The following is a 23,277-nucleotide window of genomic DNA, read 5'->3' as shown; positions in this document are numbered from 1 at the left end:
AACATATATTTTTTTTAGTATTTATTTAAAATTGTAATAGTTTCCGTCATTTAAAATGTTTTTAAAATTGTTTTTTAATTAAAAAATATCATATTAATATTTTTTATGTGTTTTTTAATGATTTTAATATGTTAATTTAAAAAATAAAAAAATAATAAAATAAAATTTTTAATTAAAAAATATTTTTAAAAACACCCTGCAAAATATTACCAACACTATCATTAAAATTAAAATAGTAGCTAAAAAGATGCCTTGCTTCAATTGACTAATTGCATGCATTTAAGATATCAGCTGACAATTACTATGTAAGGTGCCAACAATTTCATCACCTGCCTGCCATCTCAAGAAATTCAAAGGATAAAAAAAAAAAAAAAACACTTAACCAGTCATATTTTGAATTTTTTAGGGCTACTAAAAATTTATATAATTATTAATTTTTAAAACCGTGAAATTAATCGAAAAGCATGCAAATTGCCCAGATAATTATATTAATATATAAAAAAAATTCAAAGAAAAAACATTAGGTCAGATTTTGGATTCTTTAGGGCTACTAAAAACTTATATAATTGTTAATTTTTAAAATCGTGAAATTAATCGAGATGCATGCAAGTTGTTCAGATATTTATATTAATATATATATAAAAAAAAATGCAAAGAAAAAACATCAGTGTGCCTGTCTGATGTGTGGAAGAAGAATACCGACTCTACGCAAGGTTTTCCATCACATTGATGGGCTTCACTCCCATAAAAAAAGAAAAAAAAAAAAAAGAGGCACCTTTTCCTTCTCTGTTAGTTCAGGAAAAAGACTGAAAATGTTACTTTATTTCCTGAGGTATTATCTAATATAATGAATTACACCCTTTTTCCTCCCCTAAAAAACATAAATTTCATGAATTAATTTAATATTTTTACGAGAAGACTTGAGTACTTGTGTCGTGTAATAATTTCTCTCCTTGTATTTCGCGGTTGACTCCATTTCTCACCAACCATATCGTCCACCATTAACTAACCAAACATTAAAACCAGACCAGCCATGACCAGAATCCAGTAGTTCATAGATCCAATCAATTCTCTGCTTTGTTTTCATGGATTCTTCTTCTCTCAGCCCTTATATTCTCTTGTTCAATGCACTCTCGCAGATACCGACTTGTCACTATTTGGTAGCTTTCTTGATCATCTCCATTACTTTTCTTTACAAGTTCTTGGAGGTCCATTTCTTTGAAGATGTTTTCTTTAAATCTCAAGGCACTCCTATCACTTACAACCCCTCTTCTCCGTTTTGTAATGCCATTCTTTCCAGTTGTAAAATCCTCCACTCTAGGTAACGTATACATAGTACAAACACAAATATCTGAGTGTAGAGGTTGATGAGTTAACCCCATTTTCCTATTATGCTGTTGAATCTTGTTTGTGCAGGTTTGTAGCCACAACATGGATATCAAGTCCTCATTTTCAGACTGCCTTTTTGCAATTTTGTGGGAGGTCTCCGGTTTTTAGCTATAGAAGGTAATGATGAGCAGTTGCTTAATTTGATTCTGTCATTTGACCGTTTGCGATTTTTATAGAAAATGGGTTATTCTTGTGCTATCTGTCGTTCTAGAGTTTTTATTAATGAGCACTTGCTTAATTTGATTCTGTCATTTGACCGTTTGCGATTTTTTTATAGAAAATGGGTTATTCTTGTGCTATCTGTCGTTCTAGAGTTTTTATTTATTTTTGAATATTAATTTTTTTATAAAAAAAACTGGACTGCTTCATGACTTGTGACAAGAATTACGCATTCTTGTTCATGGAATTTGCCATAACATTTGTTAATTGGCTGTGGCACTTGCTTTTATCTGTGGTTTTCAAATTTGGTTCAAGATTTTGATCTAACAAAAACCTATGTACCTGCACTTTTAGGCACTTGTTTCGTACTTCTGATGGTGGAACCATAGCTTTGGATTGGCTGATGAACGCTGATGGTATGTATAGAGCTTTGGATTGGCAATAAATCTTTGTCTGTGTATTGATGAGCACTAACAAATCATATTCAAATCTCATGTATGCTGTCAAGATGTAGCCATCTGTGTTTATTTCAATTTTCTTGTCACATTGTCAGATCATTTTTCTTTCTAAATAATATAAAAGTTGGTTTTTCTACAGTTTCTGGAGGTGCTTTTGGCATAAATGGTGCATCTCTTCCCATGAATAATGCTATTTCTCAAGATGAAACTACTCCGATTGTGGTTGTGGTTCCTGGCTTGGCAAGTTCCTCTACTTCTAATGTAAGTTCATTTTTTTCCTCTGCAATCATTACTCAAAATTTAAAACAATTTCTCGCAGTTTCTCTTTTAATTAGATTTTGTGGGTGCTATGTATATGATTATGGAAAATATCCAGCATTGGTTGAGAATAAGTGAGGAGCTTATATATAAGGATTGATACTTAAGGACCGTAACCCAAATCTCAAACTTTTGGATTGAAAGTGGTGTCCATTCATGTATGTAAGACCTCCTTTGTCAAGCCTACACAGAGGCTGGCAGACTCCTCGGTGTACCTTAACTTGTTCGATGTGGAAAGAGGGTTGGCTTGAAAATGTCTATTGAGAGTCTTGGAAAAAATCTTATGTGTACTTAAATGTGATCATAGATGGGGAAAGCTGATTAGCCCTTCTTGTCTTTTAAGGATCTTGGCTGATGATTCAAAAACTATGTCAAGAAATCAAGACTGTGTAGCTCAATGCCTGAATCAATTAATGCCTAAAAGATTTTGTGGAGAGACTTTTCTTTCATTCTGAAGTTGAAATACTTTAGGATCTTATGGAAGCTACCTTTGCATTGTGCACAGAAACTTGCTTTGGTTGCTGGTCACTCCAGCACAAATGCATCAAATGGCCGGACTTCATCCAAAACTAACATTCACTTATTCATTATTTTGCTTTCCTTTTTCAACGTTCATCTTCTATCAGCTAGCAGAAATGGTGATGATAGAGCTATCAATGCCTTAGAAAATTGAGCAGTGCCCCTTCATCCTTCTAAATGCTTTAACGAAGTGGCAGAACTTGATTTGTTTGTTTTTGTGTTGTTAAAGCAGCCTGATGGATTATATTCAAGTAAAAAGACATGGGTGCATGCTGCATTTTTTTGTATGCATGATACTTGCATGCTTGTGTGTGTGTGTGAATATGCATGTGTACGAAATAGGATAATGATGGATCTCTTATTTGATTTGTAGTATCTAAAGAATCTTGCCTTCAACCTGGCCAAACATGGATGGAATGTTGTTGTTAGCAACCACCGAGGACTTGGTGGTGTTTCAATTACTGTGAGTTTCTTTCTTTCTATTTGATCAATAAATATGTAGAGTTGAGAAATATGAAATCTAATGTGGGATCACTATTGGTTTACTTGACAGTTGAAACTAGCTGCTATACAATCATCTCATACTTTTTTCTTTTTTTTTTGCCAGAAAAGATCGCAGTCTTTACAGAAACTATTTGCCTACTGTGATATTTTTCTGGCTTACCTATCCAATAGCCTTGGCTGATTATTTGCCTACTTTGATTTGCTTTTAACTATGAACATGAGCATTATCTCTAAACTTGTGCCTTCATGACATTGTAACAAAGTTACTTTATCTTTAACTTATCTTCTGTCAAATAAAGCTATCAAGACAAAATGTGAGCTTTGATTTCTTAAGGACCACATCTAAATTACATGCTTCTATACCATTAGATTTTCAACACATTCTTTTCATTGGAGTACCAACAAGAAGTCAATAAACCTGCACTTGGTTGAAATTCTGTCTAAAAAGAAGCAAGCTACTGGGAAATTATGGTCAGTTCATGTGATATTGTTGGGAAACATGAAGATGCTTAATGTAGCGTGTGCGTGATGGGACAACTAGTGCCATTTTGCTACACCAAAATCTTATATGAGATTTAGAAATTGGTGTGGTATCGATCACTAATTGTCTAAACATATTAATGCCAGATAATATCAAGGTTTAGTTGGTAATATTTGAGAGTTGTCTAAGTGTGATGGTTATTTGAAAGCTGATTAATATATAATATATCTTTTTCTGGGCCTTCTGCTGTCTTGATGTTCTTTACAACTTTGAAATTATTGTATTTGTTGCTGAATGTAGGTTTTTACCTTTTCCTTTCATTATAAGCTTTGCAGTCTGATTGCTTTTACAATGCTGGATGGACAGAAGATTTACGGGCAGTCGCTAATTATCTTCACGATAAGTACCCCAAGGCTCCGTTATTTGCAATTGGAACTAGCATTGGAGCCAACATTTTGGTATGTTGATTTCAGTTCATTTTATATTTTTGAGCCTTCTTTTATTGTCTGGATTTTTGTAGGACTGCATTACAAATTGTCTCTTGTACATGCTTCCTGTTTGCATCCTTTTTAGCTTGCTGACAGTTGTTGTTTGGGCTGTCATTGGTTTTTCTTGCTGATATATTCTTCCTTTTACTTTAAGATAGAATATCAAAATTTTGATTAGAGAGGGATTCTTCTATGGGAATTAGAAGATTTTCCACAAGAAAAGAGATACAAGAGTCTTGGAAGGTTTGTTTTTAGACTAAACAGAGTATTTAGCAATGTTTGTGGTTGGAGTATTCTGAATTCCTTGAATATCATAGCACAAAATCCTACAATATGGGGTAGTTTCTAACTTGAATCATAATAACCAAATTTTGAGACTTACTAACGAGTTCAATGGTAACAAGAAAAAGAAATGTGGTTCCTTGGATTCTATTGTCCATTTAAAGTTCTCTAGATCTTCTAGTTACTTTTTTTGGTTTCAAATCTTGGGTCACTTTAGCTAAGATGGCTCTTCTGTGTTTATTTTGTTGTTCTATAGAACATCCAAATCAAGAAGATACCACTTTGGTGACCTTGGATATACAACCAAGACCAAACATACCACAAAATGAGGAAATTTAGTATTTCACAACTCTTGCTTGCCAAATAGTTGTAGTCTCTCTTCTGCTTTAGATTGTTCAACTGCATTTTGGTTGCCAAGTACATCAAAGGAGTGAAATCTACTTAGCGTTTCTTGTAATTGAAATTTTTGCCATTCATATTACTGGACAAGTTGGAATGAAAAACATTTGTTATCGGTATTCTAGACTAGTTTATTTTTTAGATTGCTTACCCATGCAAGCAAAGAGCAGCGTTTAGTTTGTAAAAGAATCAAAATTAGCTTATCTGACTTACTAAGCTACAAGCTTCCTTGGTTGCTCATCGTCACTTGCAAATGATATTCCAGATCGTTTCAGTATTGCTCTTTTGGATTCTGTAGAGTGAAGGATATCTGAGCTCATTGCCACTTTTAATTAATTTATTTGTCCACCTATAACCAATGAACAGCTTGATGTTCAGTCCTCATGGATTGTGATGAATTATTTGTTTTCAGGTGAAATATCTTGGGGAGGATGGAGAGGGGACTCCTATTGCAGGGGCCGTGGCAGTTTGCAATCCTTGGGATCTTTTGGTTAGTGTTTTTGCTGAATATAGTTACAACTCACACGGTTTAATTTTGAAGTGAATTAATATCACAGAGGACTGAAGTTTCTTGTCATCAGCTGGTAATGTAGTTTCCCGTTCCAAAAGCAAAATGGCTATGCCAAACTTACTTGGAAGCTGTAGTCATGTGGTTTCTGATGCATTTTACCTTTGCTTTGTCTTATTTTGTTTTATTTTATATTTTTGCATAAGCAGCATATTACTCCCTCTCCACCAATGTTATGCAGTTTGATAACACACAACATCTATCCCGTTTCCTGTAGCAATCATGGGCAGAGTTTGCCCATGAACAGTAGAAAGTCTAGTAGTACATTTGCACAGTTGGAATTTCACTTGTAGAGAGAGCTTTTCTTTTTCATCTGATGACCACGAAAGTAAAATGGAAACATCAGAATATAATGGACTCATTTGAAGTGTGAAATAGGAATGCAGGTTAATGGTACCCTAGTTTTCCATGGTAGGTAAATGACATTCACAAAGTTCAAATGTTAGAGAAGTGCACAGGTAAAATTAGAAAGAGAGAAAATCATATCATACATTGGTTCTGATATATGGAGGGCTCAATGAACAGTTAGATGGATGGTCGGTAGGATTTGTCTGCATTTAACTTTTTCAGTTTTTACATTTTCTACTCTATTTCTGTTGTTGTTTTTGTAGCATAATAGCTTCAGGAAAACATTTCACCTTTAATCTTGTTCTCAACTACTCTTAAATTGGTAAAATTTCATTATGGTGTGTCATCTTTTGCCCTTTGATTCTGGCGTCTCTTCTTCTTGTCCTCTCATTTTTTATGGACCAAACCCAATGTTATAGCAGTTGTGATTTCAAATGTGATGGATACATCAAGCTTAAGCTTTGGAGTTCTTTTGGGATTAAAATATGGTTTTGTTTCATCATGTAATCAGTGATTTTGTCCTTAATTTCATTTGCAGATTGGAGACAGATTTATATGCCGCAGGCTGTTGCAGAGAATCTATGACAAAGCTCTTACAATTGGCCTCCAAGGTTATGCACAATTGTACGTAATGAAAGTCCAACAACATCACTTAATTATTCTGTGAAATTCCCATGAAAATTTTCCACCTTTTCTTTCTGGTTGATCTTTTAGAATTGAACTTTTCTTTTTTGACCTGGTGCTAGAATAGCCCCAACCCAGGACATGCTCATAAAGAACATGTAGTAGATCCACTCTGCCAAAGGCGAGGGTCTAGATGCATTTGAACATTAAATTTAGGCTTCAAGTGATTGTAGTTATCTGTACGTTTCTTTCATTTGACTTGATATGACAATATTCCAAATGATCTGTGCAGACATGAGCCTCTCTATACTCGGCTTGCTAATTGGGAAGGCATTAAAACGGTTGGTTTATTCTCAAGTTCTTGATAATCTGTTTATTGTCAAATTAACAGAACAAATGAAGTAGTGGGTAGCTAGAATTTCTTCCATTCTCTTATGCCTCCGCTTTTTCAGATGTATGTAATAATTATATCAATTTGGTTTTGAATTTGGCAAAGAAACTTTGAAATTTCTTATTTCAAAGCATTATTTTTTCCAGAACAAAGTCCTCTAGTCATGCAAACAGGTTCTAGCCTTGTATCAAGATATTTCATGGATATTCATTAGTCATAACACGAGGCCTTAACCAGCCAAAATACATAATGAACTATCGCATTGCTTCGGTTCATTGTAATTTTGAGTTCTCTGTTTTTCACTTTAATGTTATTTTTTAAATCACTAGTGTGACCTGATATTTGTTATAAATTATAGCTTCTGAAGGTTGTGCTTTTGAAATGTGAAGTTCATCATCATTATTTTGTTATTATGAAATCTAGAGTCCATGTGAGTTAAGTTGTAAAAATGATAATGAGATTAGATAGATGCCTAACATGTGTAAAACAAAAGACGAAGAGATAAAAATAATTAAGCACTTGAAATTTCGGCAGAATACAATTGTATGAAATTTCAAAAAATTTAGAAATAAATAACTAATAAGATATCATCAAATGGTATGGATCTAATATTGAAATCAAACTCAGATTGCTGTTCTAAAGGTCAGTATCGATAGTATAAAATGCTCCACATGCCTAGTTTGGTGGTCTTACTAAGGTATCGAATAGAGCATTCTATGTTTTTATCCCTTAGTGGAAGATCAGCATAATAGCCATTTGACATAGTAATATCTTGTTCTTGTTATCATATTTTACATCTTAGAATGTAACTTTCATGCCATTACTTGTCACTCGTATTATACTTTGTCCTTCATTTTCTACAGTTAAAGATTTATATGTTTTGTATAACCTGAATGCCAATAAATTTCAAAATAGCAGAAATCTTCACTGTTTATATGGCTTTGACAGTATACATTTATTTAACATAGTTGTCTCTTTCTAATGCTTTCCGTTTTCTTTTGCTTCTGTGCTACAAAAAGGCACGTTGTATCCGGGATTATGACCACTATGCAACCTGCCATGTTGGTAAATTTGAGGTATTAATCACTGAGATTTTCATCTCTCTTCTGTTTTTTTGCTTCTAAGCATCCAAAAATATCATGTCTTTTTTCAGACTGTGGATACATACTATAGGCACTGTAGCAGTGCAGCTTATGTTGGGAATGTATCTGTGCCACTACTCTGCATTAGTGCTCTGGATGATCCAGTTTGCACTAGGGAAGCCATTCCTTGGGATGAATGCAGGTGGATCCATCTTCTATGATACTGAAATAACTTGTCTTCAACAACCTACTTTTGTGTTATTCTAAGATTTGAATTTTTTTTTTGGTCATTGCATAGAGCAAACCCAAATATTGTGTTGGCTACACCACAGCATGGAGGACATCTAGCATTCTTTGAAGGATTAACTGCATCCAGCTCTTGGTACTTGTTAACTTTCTCTTATAGTGGAAGACTAGGCTCTAATTAGCCAACATTCAGATGACGTTATGGCTGTAAATGTTTGTAGTTCATATAAAGAGATTCTAGTCCTTTCCTAGATTTATGAGTGCTATCCTGTCTTGGAAATGTCATTCTTTCGGTAGACAGATGGATGGACCTTGTGTTTTAATTCCAGTCGTTATGTTTTTTCCTTTCCTTTCCTTTGATAACTCTTTCTCCATCTATCTCTTCATATTCGCAGGTGGATAAGGGCTGTTGATGAATTTCTTGGTGTTCTACGCTCTAGTCCATACATTCATGTACAGAAGGTGCATTTTCTGTTAATTACTCCTACTTTTCTCATCAAACTGATAGTAAACTATTGTTAGATACGTGGTGATTGCAAGTTGTTGTTTTTGGACATGTCAAATTATGAACGGATATAATCCTCAAGGTTTTCATTAGATTAAGTTCTTGTTCTCTTCTTTCCGTGCTTTTCAACATCCTGACTTTTCTGCCAGCTAATGTTATTTATTCATATTTATCTGCAGAAGCAGACTTCTGGCCAGCATTCAGCGCTGGATTCTTCAATTGATCAGTATCCACACTTACATGTTGCTGAAGATGGAATAGTAACCGCAGCGAGCGGCGAGGAAAAAACAGATGGCATTGAAGACATCAAAAATTTGCAGATGCTTAGCGAAGAAAAAACTACTGAAATGCTTTCAAATGCAGAACAAGAGAAGCACGTTACAGAAGCAAAGTCGGATTTCATGTCCGAGACTTGTCAAACCTCAGAAATAGCTAAAAACATCCAGGGTGTTGAATCTCCTGATATAACCTCTCCTCTTAGGAAGATTCCTAAATCAGATTTCGCAGCAGAATAGCATATCGATATGGTTGCTTGCTTTCATCGCCATCAGAACAAGCTGGCCACTAGTAGGATCACTTACAAAATTCATCTTTAGAAAGAGGTCAAGAAAGATCATGCCTGCAGCTTAACAGGTAATTTATATGCCAAAATGTCTGTCAATTCCTGCCGAACTCGAGTATTTTGCACTCTAGCAAAACAAAATGGAAATTAAGACAAGGTTATGTATCACAAACTTTGAACATATTTATTACCGCCAAGTTGGATGATTATATGAGATGGAATAAGATTGGCGCGTGTGCGCGACACATACACAACACGCATTGATTGGCTTTAAATTATACTACCATATGGGGCACATTTTGGTGTTTGCACTTGGAAATTAACGCCCACTTTTAACAAAAAAAAAAAAATCTTCACTGTTCCTCGAGAGGAAATTTTTTAGCTTAATGGATTTTATTGAGGATCGGCAAAGATTAGGTACCATGGAGTAAGTGTTTTTGAAAAATTTTAAATTATTTTTATTTGTTTATATTAAATTAATATGTTTATGATGTTTTTAGATTATTTTAATGTGTTAATGTTAAAAATAATTTTAAAAAAATAAAAAAAAATACTATTATATTTCCAAATACTTTTTAGGTGTATTTCTAGGCAGATACCTTCTTGCCTTTGAATATATAAGGTCAGGTCCTTTTTCAAAGTGATACATTCTTGTGGTAAAAATGTACTTTAACAATTTATAACTTTACGGCACTATATTATTATTATTATTATAATAGTATAAACTAAAAGAGAGTGTTTTCCTGTTCAACCTCTCATATATATTGTGTTAACGTGAAGGTTGGTCCAAAGAGTGTTTTTTTTTTTTTTTTTTTTTACCTTTTAAAATACCTAAAACAACAAATCTTAGTTTGGAAAGAATTTTGGTTTCGGGTTAATTTTGGGTTCTGGGCTAATTTTTTGTGTTTTTGGAGGCCATGAATTGGTTTACAAGGTTTTTAGCGTGTTTTTGGTAAAAAATGCGTTTTTAGATGAAAAACAAAATCAACTTTGTTTTTTTAGCCACCATTGTGGTCAATTTCTGGGTATTGATAGCCAACACGTTGCCTATTTTATTTCCAGACAATTGTGATGAACAACATGTTGTCCATCTTTTTAATTTTTTTAAAAAATAAAGGCCTCGTTCACGGTCTCTTTCTTGGTTGACCAGGTGTTGGGCCTGACTTACGATACCTAAAAGCGTCAAGCTTGATTTTTTATTATTATTTATTTTTTTATTAATATATTTTTTATATGTATTTTAAAAAATATTTAAATTTATGTTTTAATTATTTTATGTAAATTAATTATTTAATATTTAATATTATTTTTAAAATGTGCAACCTTTCATAGAGTGTTTTTCCTTTTATTTTATTCAATAAATTTGGTGTGTGTATTGATTTCTATTACAAATTAATTTTAATAAGCAAATTTATTAGACACAATTAGGTAAATGAACTGTGTTGCAATATTAAATATCTTAATTTATATTTGTCTCTCAATTTTTTCAATTACGTTTTTATTTTTCATTAATAACTTTTTCGTTTATTTTACATAATGATTCATGAGTTATTTAATTAGATATGTACATAAATTTTTTTATTTACGTTTATGATTTTTTTCATGTTAAAAAAAACATGTATTGGTGTTTTCAATTTGATTCTTATTTATGATTTTTTTCTTTAAACATTTTATAAAAGTTTTATTGTTTTTAATACTACCCTTCAATCCAAGTTAGTAGTGTGTTGTTTTTTATTATTATTTATTTTGGTCATTATTCATTTGATTTTCTTTTCTTTTGTTAATGTTTTTGTTCTTTTCAATTTAACTCTGAAAGTAAAAATTTGTTTTTGTCCTTTAATTTATTTTTTATTTTGATTTTGACCTTGATTTTTTAATTACTATTTTTTATTTTGGATTTTTTTTGTAAACTTTGTTTTTTGATTTCATCCTTTAGAGTTTCGTTTCTTAGGGATTGAGCTTTAAGGTTTTTTCATGTATAGTACTTCTAGTCTAATGACCCGAGTAATGAGTTTGAAAAGCAATATGGATTGCTATTCTTTTTTATCTTATTTTCTTTTCCGATATTGTTGTTTGACAATTTTTTTTAAATGACTTTACGGTTTCTTTAATTTCTTTTTCTATCGAATTATCTTGACCTCATGACATAGAACACGGGCTTTTCAGGTTAATCTAGACTAGCTCGCCCGATAATATCTCGATTACATGTCTACCGTGCTCACTTGCACCAATTTTTTTATATATATATTTTTATCCTATTTTGTTATTCCATGTTTAATTGACTACAAATTAAACAACATCGTCTTTTTTCTCTTGGATAAAGGTTTTTTTGCCCTTGTTATCGTGATCATTTTTTTATATATATAGTTTTTCATGTTTGCTATTGTTGCTTTCTTTGTATTTTTCCATATGATTCAAATAAAGGAAGTTTATTTAGTTGGTCGAAACTATACCTGAGCTATTAGATTTCTTTAAAAAAAAAACAAATATGCTTGCGACGTTTAAATATTTTATTGGAAAAATAATACGGACCTGCATAAACATGTGGGGTTTTCACTATAGCAATCCAAAGTGAAAACCTCACTTTGACCTTATTTGAACAAGTGTTTTTATTTTTTCTGTGATTTTTTTCAATCAATGTATTTTTTTAATTTTATCCTTTAATATTATATTTATTTTTTATTGTGTTATTTAACTCTCATTACATGGATCGCAGGATTGGTGGATTAACTATTTGGCTTAGTTTTTTATTTTTTATTTCAATTTCAGAATTAGGCTTCAACCCCGATTGTTTTGTGGTTAGAAACTGTTTTTTTAAATGATTTTTTTTCTTCAAATTACTTTTGGATGTTTTTAGATCATTTTGACATGTTAGTGACAAAAATGAAAAAAACAATTTCAATACATTTTCAAGTAAAAAACAATTTGAAAAGAAACAGTTATCATAATGCTAAACAGGTTCTTTATCATTTGTTTTGTTTGCTTTCTATTAGGTTATTCTAACTTCATGACTCGAAAATAGTGCTTAACAGGTCAACCTGAGTTGACTCGAGTTATTTTTTGTGTTTTTTTATTTTTAATTGAAAATTTTAAAAAATTTATTATTCAATATTGAGTCTATTGGGAATTGAATTTTATAATATATTTTGATTTGTTTTTTATGGGGATATTTTGATCTCATGATTAGGAGCATGAGTTTTGAAATTTTAACCCTAGTTAAATCAAGTTGTTTTAAAAAATGACTTGGGTCACAAATCATTCAACATTGAATTTGCTTTTTATTGGGTTGTCCTTATCTAAAGACCAAAGTCGCAGGTTTAGCGGTTTAACCTAGAGATGATCAAATAACTCGAGAATCCAATTAAACTGAGAAAACTGATAAAAAATAACTGAAAAACCAAATTGAGAGAAAAACTGAATCAATTGATTAGAAAATAGAAAAAAAAATCGGTTTGATTTTGATTTCAAAAGTTTGAAAACAAGTGAATCGAACCTAACCGCACCGAGTTAACCATCACTGAACCAAAGTTGAAAACAACAGGGTATAAATATTAAGTTTTCTCCTAACCCTAAAGTCTAAATCAAACCTAACAGCCGCCCCTCACCGCATCCCTATTCTCCCTCTTTATTGTCTCTTCACAGTCCATAAACATAATTTCTAACCCCATTCCAAGCTTTCTCTCAAATCTCAATCTTCATGTTTCTCTTCTCTTAAAAAATATGAAATTCTAATCCTAAATCAAAGCCAAAACTAAAAGTATTGAAATTTGTTCCAGTTTTTTTAATAAAAAAAACTAAAAATTTAACAAGTTGTTGTTCTTGGGGTCGACAATCAATAATGCCAAAGGACTAGATCTATTTATCAAAATTTATTCGATGAGAATGAGAATATTGTATCAACTGTGCCTTTCCCATACTCTTTTGCTATTATTTTCTCTTTTTTTTTGTTTTTGTTTAACGTGGGTGTCCGGGCCAGCTTGCGCGCACCTCGACTAATCCCACAGGCCCTGAAGTTAACGACCATGTAAGCCTCCAGTGGCCATCATATGAGCAACCACAGGGCTCGAACCTGAGACCACAGAGAAAGTAAACTTCTTGGTCTCAAGCTTTTACTACTGGGCCACCACCTAGATGGTTGCTATTATTTTCTCTCTTTCTTGGATTTGTTGTGGAAATTTTTTTGATTTTGAGCAAGTGCTCAATATTTCCTTTTCATCTGAACCTTTGGCTCTCCATCATCTACCTTCTCCAGCCATCATCAAGCAACGCTCTTTTGCTCTTAATTTATTCGGTGAGCATGAGAAGATTGCATCAATGGTGTCTTTTCCATGCTCTTTTGCTTTTAATTTCTCTCTTCCTTGGATTCACTGCCACTACAGTTTTACTAGCCACTGAGAAGGAAATCTTACTGCAATTCAAGGGTAACATCAACAACGACCCTTACATAAGATTAAATCAAAATCAAAACTAAAAACTAAATTGTTTTTCTGGTTTTTTCCTTTACTTAATCATGAAACCAAATTGAACCGAAACTAGTCAGCTCAGCTCAAACCGGTTTCAGTTTTGATTTGTTTTAAAAAATACTAGCTTAGTTATTTTTAGGTGAAAACCAAACCAAAACTGGTTTGATCACCCTTAGATTAATCTAGTTAACTTAGTTTTTTTTTAATTGACCCCCTCAAATTTCATCATTGAATATTGTGTTTTATTGGAAATTAAGCTTTAAGATTTGTTTTGATTCGCTTTTTATTAGGTTATCTTAGTCTTATGACTTAGTAATATTTCTTAACGAGTTAACCTGAGTTGACTTGATTCATCTTTTAATTAATTTTTTACAAATTAATTTATCGTTCAATATTGGGTCCGATAGGATCAATTGAGGATTGAACTTCAAAATTTATTTTTATTTGCTCTATATAGGGTTATCGCAATCTCATTACCAATATTGCAGATTTGACGGGTTAAAATCAGGTTTTTATTTTTATAATGTTATCTTTGTCTTATAACCCAGGTCATTAGTTTGGCGGATTGACTTGGTTCTTTTTTTAATTGATTTGTTTTTTTTAATCTCATCTTTTAACATTGAATTAATTAAGAATTGAATTTTGTAATTTATTTCAATTTAATTTCTAAGGGGATATCTCGGTCTTATTACCTAAGTTGTAGATTTAACATGTTAACTTAGTTTGCTTTTTTAGGTCTTTTTTTTAATTGATTTTTTTTTAATTTTATCCTTCAACATTTGATTGATTGAGAATTAGACTTAATAATTTGTTTTGATTTTTTTTATAGGGTTATTATATTCTCATAACCTGGATCACAAATTTGACATGCTAATTCAGGTTGATCCAAGTTAATTCAATATGTTGTTATTTTAATATTAAAAAAAAGTTACCTTAAAATGTTCTCTAAGTCAAACTATATTTTTATAAGTTGTCCGGGTTGCTTTTGAATCTCCAAAGTTAACTGAGTTACATCAGATCAATTCTCACACAATTTATTTTTTTTCGACTAGAAAAATATTAAAACATTAGCAACATCTAAATATTTTTTTTACATTCAATAATCCAGTCCTAGCTATAACTTGTCAAATGAGATTTAGTTTTTTAAATTAGTTTTTTGACTTGTGTTATGCCACGGGTTGAGTTATTTTTTTCAACCTAAAAAACATATAAAGATTCTAGAAAATTAAAAATTTAATTCATACTGGCTTAAACACTTTTCAAATACTTAAATGGTGATCCACTGCATGACATTTTTTTAAAAAAAAGATATTAAGACAACGACACACTGGTTTGAATTGGATCAACCATGGTTACCCTGCGAAATCTATGACGTGGGTATGAGATAGTGATAAAACCATCAAACCCACAACCAAACAAAATAGGAAGCCTAATTATAACAAATCAAATATTGGAGGCAAAAGGTGAAAAAAATATTTTTTTAAAAGACAAAAAATAACTTTAGTAAATGTATATTGGTTGTAGGCGCAACACATTAGGGTGGGAAAAATTTTCAACCTTAAAAAAAAAAAAAAAAAGCTAAGGCAACACTAGGATTTCCAAATAAGTACAATAAATTTGAGACCTAGGTCATTACGTTGATTGAGTTTAATAAGTTTGGTTAACACACACACACACCCCGATTTCATAACATGAGAAACCAAGCAAACTTAGGAAAATCTTCTAAATCAGGGTTAATCTTTAAAAATCACAACCCGTAAAATCCCAGACATGGGCTATAACAAGAAGGCCAATCCCTAACCAATTTAATTTTGAATGATAGAATTAGAAAAAAAAATAGCAATAAAAGGAATAATGATCAAACACGAAGATAAAAAAGAATAAGGATGACATTACAAGAAACAAATAAAATTTATAAGTTATCCAAAACAAAACAAAAAAATTCAAAGAATAGAGACCAAATTTGAGAGATGAAAAACTTAAAGAGCATAAAAATGGAAAAGCTTTCCAATTTGAAGTGATTTTTCCAAAATAAAAAAAACAGGAACTGAATCTGAAAGGAAAAGAAGTTTAAGGGCTGCTGTGATATTTTCCATGGACAAGTTGAAAACTGATGCAGTTGAGTGAGGAATGAAGGGGGAAAAAAATCAAACTGTCACCAAACCGTACATCATTATAATACACGCACCATCGAGGAAGGAAGAGAATGCCTAGAAACTTCAAATGACGCAACAAAACAATTTTTACACCACCGTAGTCAGCCACACATGTCGCCTGAAGGTGATGGAGTGGCTGATGTGCTAACATGTATTATGCACGTGTCAGTAGCTTTTTGTTTTTTATGTGTCAAAAGATAACATCACCTCTATGACCAAATAACTACCGTTAAAAAACCATTATGAAATGACAAATTCACCCTTGCAAAAATGCTTTGATAATTTTCATTTTAAGGGCGATAGAGTCCTTACATTATTTTTAAAAAAAGTTAAAAACCAAAAATACCTCTAGCTATAGTTAAGTTAAAATTTGCCTTTACGAACTAAAGTTAATCCATTGTACAAAAATTTTATGAAATGACAGAGATGCCCCTTAACAATTTTAGAATGATAAAATGAACCCTAAGAAAATATCAATCTACCCTTGCAAGTCAATTCAAATGGTTTTTTTTTGGGCAAAAATATAATTCCATTATTATAATCCAAAATAAATCACACCTCATGTACAATACTTTTCCCATACAAAATAGGTTTTGTTAATTAAGTACTTTTACTTTTTTAATTTTTTGTTGGACGTGTTATTTTTACCAACGAAATTACCGACGGAATTAATTCCGTCAAAAAAATCATTGGTAAACTGTCAACACTATTCATCATGTTAATTACAAAGAGAATTACCGACGGAATATTCTATTGGTATTTTACAGAGAGCTCTGGAACTATTCACTTCCCAATTGCACTGTTAATTACTGTTCTTTACAGATAAAATCACCGACAGATTGAAAAGTCGTCGGTGTTATTTGATGATTTTCTGAAAAATTTAAATTAAATTAAAAATTTAAATTAAATATTATAGACGGAATCACCGATGGATTGAAAAATTGTCGATGATATTTGGCGTTTTCTGAAAAATTTTTATTAAATTCAAAATTTAAATTAAATATTACAGATGAAATCACCGATGGATTTATTAAAAATATTAATATTTAATTAGCCGTCGGTAAAACCATCGGTAAACACCCCGAATGAAAAAGCCTAGAATCCCTAATTTCACAACAGACCCGTCTCCTTTCTTCTTCTTCTTCTTCTCTTCTCTCCTCAACTCCTTCTCTTCTCCTCCATGCTTAGGTATGTCTTCTTCTTCTTCTTTTTCTTTTTTTCTCTCCTCAACTCCTCTTCTCCTCCATGCTCACGTATGTCTTCTTCTCCTTTCTTATTTTTTCTTCTCAGTTTTTTTTAATTAATATACTTTACGAATTTGGTTTTTTTCCTCTTCTTAGCTTCACTTGCAAATACATTAAGGTAAAAAAAAATTTCTTCTTTTTTCATGTTTTTTTCACTATATTTGTTTTTTATTTTATTTTTAATTGTTTTTGTTCTTAATAATTGTATGAATGTTGTTGTAGGATTTTTTTTTCATATGAGATCAATTTTTAGTTGATTTATTTATAGGATTTTTAAATTTTTTTCATATGAATTTTTTTAGTTGAATTTATTTTTTCATGTTATTTATTTGTTACAAATTTTTTTGAGTGGATTTTCTTCTTTTTTCCAAGCATTTTGAGTATTACAGAGTGTTGATTAATATTAATTTAATTATTTTATAGTTTTGTAAAATATATATTTTTTAAAATATTTTTAAATAATTACCGACGGAATTACATACGGTTTGTTTCCGAGGAAATTACCGACGGAATGAAAGTTTTTTTTTTGCTCGCTTTTTCCATCAGTAAATCTATCGGTAACAATATTTTTTTTATTACCAACGGACTTACCGACGGACAAAAAATTACCGACGAAAGATTCACCGTCGGTGATTTCGTCGGTAATTGTTTTACAAACGGAATGGTAGTGGAAATACCGACGGAACAAGTTGACTCAAGTAAGCTTGATTCAAGTAAACATATGTAATTAACAAACAATGACAGGAACAAGTTGATTCAAGTAAGCTTGATTAAAAAGATACTGTATATCTTTTGTACATTCCCCCGTGATGATTTGCACACGAAAGAGTGACTCATGCCCATATCTTAGAAGAAAAAATAAATAGAAAAACATGAATATATCAGCCGCTGCCATGATACTAAAGACAAAGGGTTTTGGTAAGAAAATGACCTTCTTCATCGCCAGGAATCAAACCACTCAAAGACAAATGCCACACCACTTTCTTAATACCATTTCAGATTACAGAAACATTACAACCTTTTCTTTATCCAATCTTTGATCAAAGCATCTATCATGTCTTACGAAAAGTACATATATGGCCCTATTTTCTATTTCGAGGAATATTCAAACCATTGGACACAAGTATATATATATATATATATATAAACAAACGCAAATCCAAATTACGTATTTGTTTCTTTGTATTCTCAGCCTTCATAGCCGTCTTGCGCATGCAATTCTATGTTTTCTTTTCTAAAAAAAAAACAAAAAACAAAAAAACTTGTTTGATCTAATATTAATATAGTATGGAGTTGTTAGTAGTTAATACTTTTTTTTATTATTAACGTGGGTGTCTGGGTCAGCTTACACGCATCTCGACTAATCCCACGAGTCCTGAAGTTAATAACCATGTAAATCTTTACTGATCCTGAGATTTGTGGGATTCAAAATTAGTAATTAATACTTGAAATGCTATGTTAAGTCTCAGCGGTTTTATTTCTCACCCAAAATCATGAGTTCATTTACTCACATATTTCCTCTTTCGGTCTAAAGTTTCAAGATCGGTTATTTATCACATGATAAGTACTGGGACATAATCTATAATTAGCCCTCTTAATTAGAGGTATCTAAATTTTTAAATTTCGCCATAGATATATGTGATGGAAGGATGAGATGAAATATTTTATATTGGATACATGGTTATATTTCAACATATCGACTTTGGTTCTTGGGCTCAAGATTGTGTTCATATTTAAAACTCTTACATTTTTTTTAAAAAGAAAATGGAGGGTTTTGTTTTTCTGGCACTTTCAAATATGTTGAGTCCAATAGAGATCATTGACTTGTGACTTTGTCGTGATCTCCAACATCATATTTATTTCAACCTTTTCAATTGTTCCTAAAAACAGTATTTGATCATGTCCTCTTCAAACCCATAAAATTTATAATTTCGACGTTTTCAAGGATCCTCTCATGATATGGAGAACTTTGTAGAACAAAATCTGATGCCTTGGATATGAGATAAGGAAACCGTGTTGACTTTGAATAATGTGAAAAGCCATGCATGTTCATACATACGGTAGAAAAATATGTGGATATGGTATCACTGAATTTTCTCCACCAAAACGGTGATCAACAGCAATGATGTAGTCGTGGGAAAATTATCAGAAAAGTGATGGGATAATCAAAGTATTTAATGATAGGTTCTTGAACCGTGTTGGCTTTGAATAATATGAAAAATGGAAAAACCGTGTTCATATATATATATATATATATATATATATATATATGGTAGAAAAGTCCTATATAGCGTGATAGTAAAGGATTTGAGATTTACATAGCAGGTCTCGAGTTCGAGTTAGGCCGTGCATCTCTTGTAAGAATCTAGGACAACCGGAATTTTACTCGCTCACCTGAGCCCACAAAGTACGTTTTCCGGGGAGTAGAGTTTCCTCAAATCCAAATATATATATATATATATATAAGGTAGAAAAATATGTGGATATGGTATCACTGAATTTTCTTCAAAAAAAAAAAAAAAAAAAAGTGATCAACAACAACAATGATGTAGTCGTGGGAAAATTATCAAAAAAGTTATGGGATAATCAAAGTATTTAATGATAGGTTCTTGCACTAATTTCTTTCTTATCCAAGAAGTACGGTAGCGTAGGGTTACTTTTCACACTTCTAATATTCTTTTTTATGCGTCTTGAAACTTCAGACAACTGGGAAGTAGGCAAACCCTAGCAATTTCCAAAATATGATTATGAGTAATTACCATTTGACAATTTGTTTGGCCTTATTGTTGAGTAATAATTGTATGATGATCATAAAATTAATTGTTTTAGAAGAAAATACTTCCCAGATTTTCTAAATCATCTGGAAATATTTGTTTATGCAAGACTATCAAAACAAAATATTCCATACCCCACGATAAAAACAACATCATTACCAAATAAAGACTTGTGGTGATCAAATGTATACTGTAACACAAACTGTTGTTTGTGTGTGTGTATTTATATATATATATATATATATATATATATATATATATATATATATATATATATATATATATCAGCTAAATATAGCTCCAAATACAAATTATTATGGATTATGATAGTAAAATTTACTTGAGTATGGTGTGTGATTAAGAAGATCATGAAAACATTTTAGTATTTTTACATTGCTTTTTCTAATTTTTATTCGAAAAACTATTAGCGCGTGTTCTATACGCCCTTATGAGTGGACGACATTCGTGTTATTAAAAAAGTGAGTGAGATATTTTTCAGAGATTAAATCTCTTCAAACGCCGTCTAGATAAATATACAGAAGTGTTTTTTTTTTTTCATGAAATAATACGTGTAAACATATCATAAATAAATTACCTCTGGTAATCAATTGTTTGCATTTACAAGGTCCTGATCAAGTATTTTTCATCATAGCCAAGTGCTCAATAATTAATAATATACATCGAAGGTCCGGAAAATGGTCTGCGTGTTGGATGACTCGAAGGTCTGCTGCCATCCCATAAGAAAAACATCGCCACAAATCCAAGGGATCCTGTCCTTCACTGTAGAGTTTTAAGGTGTAACAAAATAGACATGTTTTTTTGCATAGTGTCTCCAAAAACTTGCCATATGTCAATTTCATGTATATACAGCTAGGGTTAGTGCTACCTTGCATAGAAGATAGTCATGGGGATTGGCTTGCCAGGAAAATTTATGAATTATAGTTAATTAAGTAATTAACCAACTAATTTGTGGGGGGTTATTATAATTAACTTCCACCATGTCTTGCATGTACATGACAATGAAGGCTACAATTTAAGCATCTAATTGATTAATCCTCCATCTTTCTTTATGTTTTTGAGATCCCAAAATGTTTTCTTGGACTCATGATTCAAACGGAATTTTCAATGTAAAGACTAAATAAATATTTATTCCTCAAGGAAATTAACAAGAAGCCGCACCTTGAATTGAAATGTATATACGATAATTAAGTACAGACTACTACATATATTACAGACAAGAAAATGATGAATTAATTAGTTTTTGGTTAAGATTTTTATTTATAAAAAAATTTCTTAAATAAAATGGGTTTGATAAATATATCATATCCAAAGTATTTGGGTTATGCAATCAACCAAGTTAAAAGTAACGTGAATCTGACGAACATGCACTACTATATTTAACAGTTTTACCGACGAAATTTTCTGTTGGTATTTATACTAACAGTCCATCTGTGATTATTTTACTGACAAGATCACAAACAGAAAACATTCGTCGAAAAAATACTTGTCGGTAATTTCTGGTTTGTTGGTGAGTCTTTTATTAATAAATTTACTAATGGCTTTACAGCCTGAACATACGCGTCAAAAAAATTTACCCCCTTCATTCTGTTGATAATTCCCTCGGTATAGTTTAGCATATCATTAATAGTTGAACCATATATAATTTCATTAGTAAAATTACACATCATCATTAGAATGTCATCGGTAATTCCGTCGGTAAGTTAACAATTATAATGACATTTGCAGTAATTCTTTTCCAACTCTTTGGAATTTACCAACGGACTAATTTTGTCAGTGAATTAACAGTAGCAATGACATTTGCTGTAATTCTTATTCAATTATTTGGAGTATACCGACAGACTTATTCCATCAGTAATATAATATTTAATTATTGAAAAATATATATATTTTAAAAAATATATATTGAAAAAATAGAAAAATAATAAAAATAAATTATCTTAATATAAAAGTACATATTTTCATTATAAATTTAAACATTTGTGCATTCAAATACAATAAAACTAAAATAGAGGCGGCGCTGGAGGAGAAGGAGGAAGCTAGTCGTCGCCAAGACCATGGGGCTAATTAGAGGGTGCACATGTATCACTCATCTGTGATCTCATCTCCATTACCACTTGACGGAGTTCTTCATAATCCATAGTGAGTCGTTTGTATTTTTCATTGAGATAGGTCGTCCGATCATGTACTCGTTTGTCCAACATCGCCTCAAACTCTAGAGTTTGAGTGCTCAGGACCGATTACAAGCATCCAATGGTCAAAACACTATGGGTCGTCTGCAAGTTCTCGGTCGTAGTGTTAGAGAGTCCATACACCCGATTTCTATCGGGTCTACCAGACGATCTTGCCTTTAACCACAAATCCGAATCGATATCTGGGTGGGTCGAAGGATCGTCCTTGTATCTCCTTCAACCGACTATTGCATATCTCCTACAAATAAAAAATAAATTCATCAAATTCAAGTAAATAATAACTTAAAAAAAAACATGGTTGAAAACCAACATACCATAAAGTGTTGAGCTTAGTTATCCACGAACTACTGCACCCTTTTTTGGTGGTCATCACTTCGCACATGTGTTTCCACAAAATGCTTTATTGGGCTTGGCTCACGTCCAAGAACCGTAACCTGCAAGATAAAAATGTTGTTAGTTAAATATATTTATAAAAAAAACAATAAATAAAAAATCTATGTAATTAAAAAAAATCTTATCATCCGCTCCGCATGTGAAACGAACATAACAGAGTCGCTGGTGTACGTGGTAACAGAATTGTGAACATGCCGGCTCCGATTCCCCGCACAAGACTGTGACCGTTGCGTGAAACACACAGACGTCATGTGTTGAATGTATTCCTACCATACAATCTCCAATAAGTATGGTAGCCTGAAATCCTTCCAAACTTCCATGTTATTTTAGCATTATAGATCACTTTCTTTCGTATATTTTTTAGATTTGTTTGTGCCTCGTACCAAAAATAACACAACCTAAATGGTACAAATGAATTATCTATAAGTTAATGACAAATATAATTTTAATATTTGGAATAAAAAAAATTATCTTGATTTCGATGTTACCTAATTGCAGCGTGATTCTCCTAAACCCTCCTCACAATATTATCACAAGCTCTATCCCATTCAAAATTTTCCTTGAAGTAAAAATTTATAAAAATAAAAATTTTAATAATTTTAATAAAGTAAAAGAATTAACATAATAAAAAAATTAACTTAATACTAACTTTAAACCTAGAAAACCATGCATCGACCAACAGTTTTCCTGTTAGGATGTTTTGAAATCTGGCTC

At 31.6% G+C, this 23,277-nt stretch overlaps 1 protein-coding gene across 1 annotated transcript; it reads left to right on the top strand.

Annotated features, from left to right (window-relative positions):
• Positions 1-933: 933 nt before the first annotated feature.
• LOC18104479 (embryogenesis-associated protein EMB8) lies at positions 934-9,598 on the top strand. Its single transcript, XM_024582979.2, has 14 exons — positions 934-1,321; positions 1,417-1,506; positions 1,903-1,964; positions 2,146-2,267; positions 3,217-3,306; positions 4,164-4,286; positions 5,410-5,487; positions 6,452-6,537; positions 6,830-6,878; positions 7,948-8,004; positions 8,082-8,212; positions 8,309-8,392; positions 8,652-8,718; positions 8,941-9,598. Exons 1-14 carry the CDS (start codon positions 1,086-1,088, stop codon positions 9,274-9,276), a joined length of 1,611 nt encoding a protein of 536 aa, XP_024438747.2. The 5' UTR covers positions 934-1,085; the 3' UTR covers positions 9,277-9,598.
• Positions 9,599-23,277: the final 13,679 nt, after the last annotated feature.

The sequence above is a fragment of the Populus trichocarpa genome, chromosome 13 (genome assembly GCF_000002775.5).
Source record: "Populus trichocarpa isolate Nisqually-1 chromosome 13, P.trichocarpa_v4.1, whole genome shotgun sequence".
Lineage (NCBI taxonomy): Eukaryota > Viridiplantae > Streptophyta > Magnoliopsida > Malpighiales > Salicaceae > Populus > Populus trichocarpa.
This window is presented reverse-complemented; position numbering and strand designations above follow the sequence as displayed.

What these genes read in the sequence shown, in the direction of transcription:
- LOC18104479 (XM_024582979.2), top strand. Translation starts at nt 1,086, where the DNA reads ATGGATTCTTCTTCTCTCAGCCCTTATATTCTCTTGTTCAATGCACTC. An exon ending in CAAGTTCCTCTACTTCTAAT is followed by an intron (nt 2,268 to 3,216) that starts GTAAGTTCATTT and finishes TTTGATTTGTAG; the next exon opens with TATCTAAAGAATCTTGCCTT. An exon ending in ATTCCTTGGGATGAATGCAG is followed by an intron (nt 8,213 to 8,308) that starts GTGGATCCATCT and finishes GTCATTGCATAG; the next exon opens with AGCAAACCCAAATATTGTGT.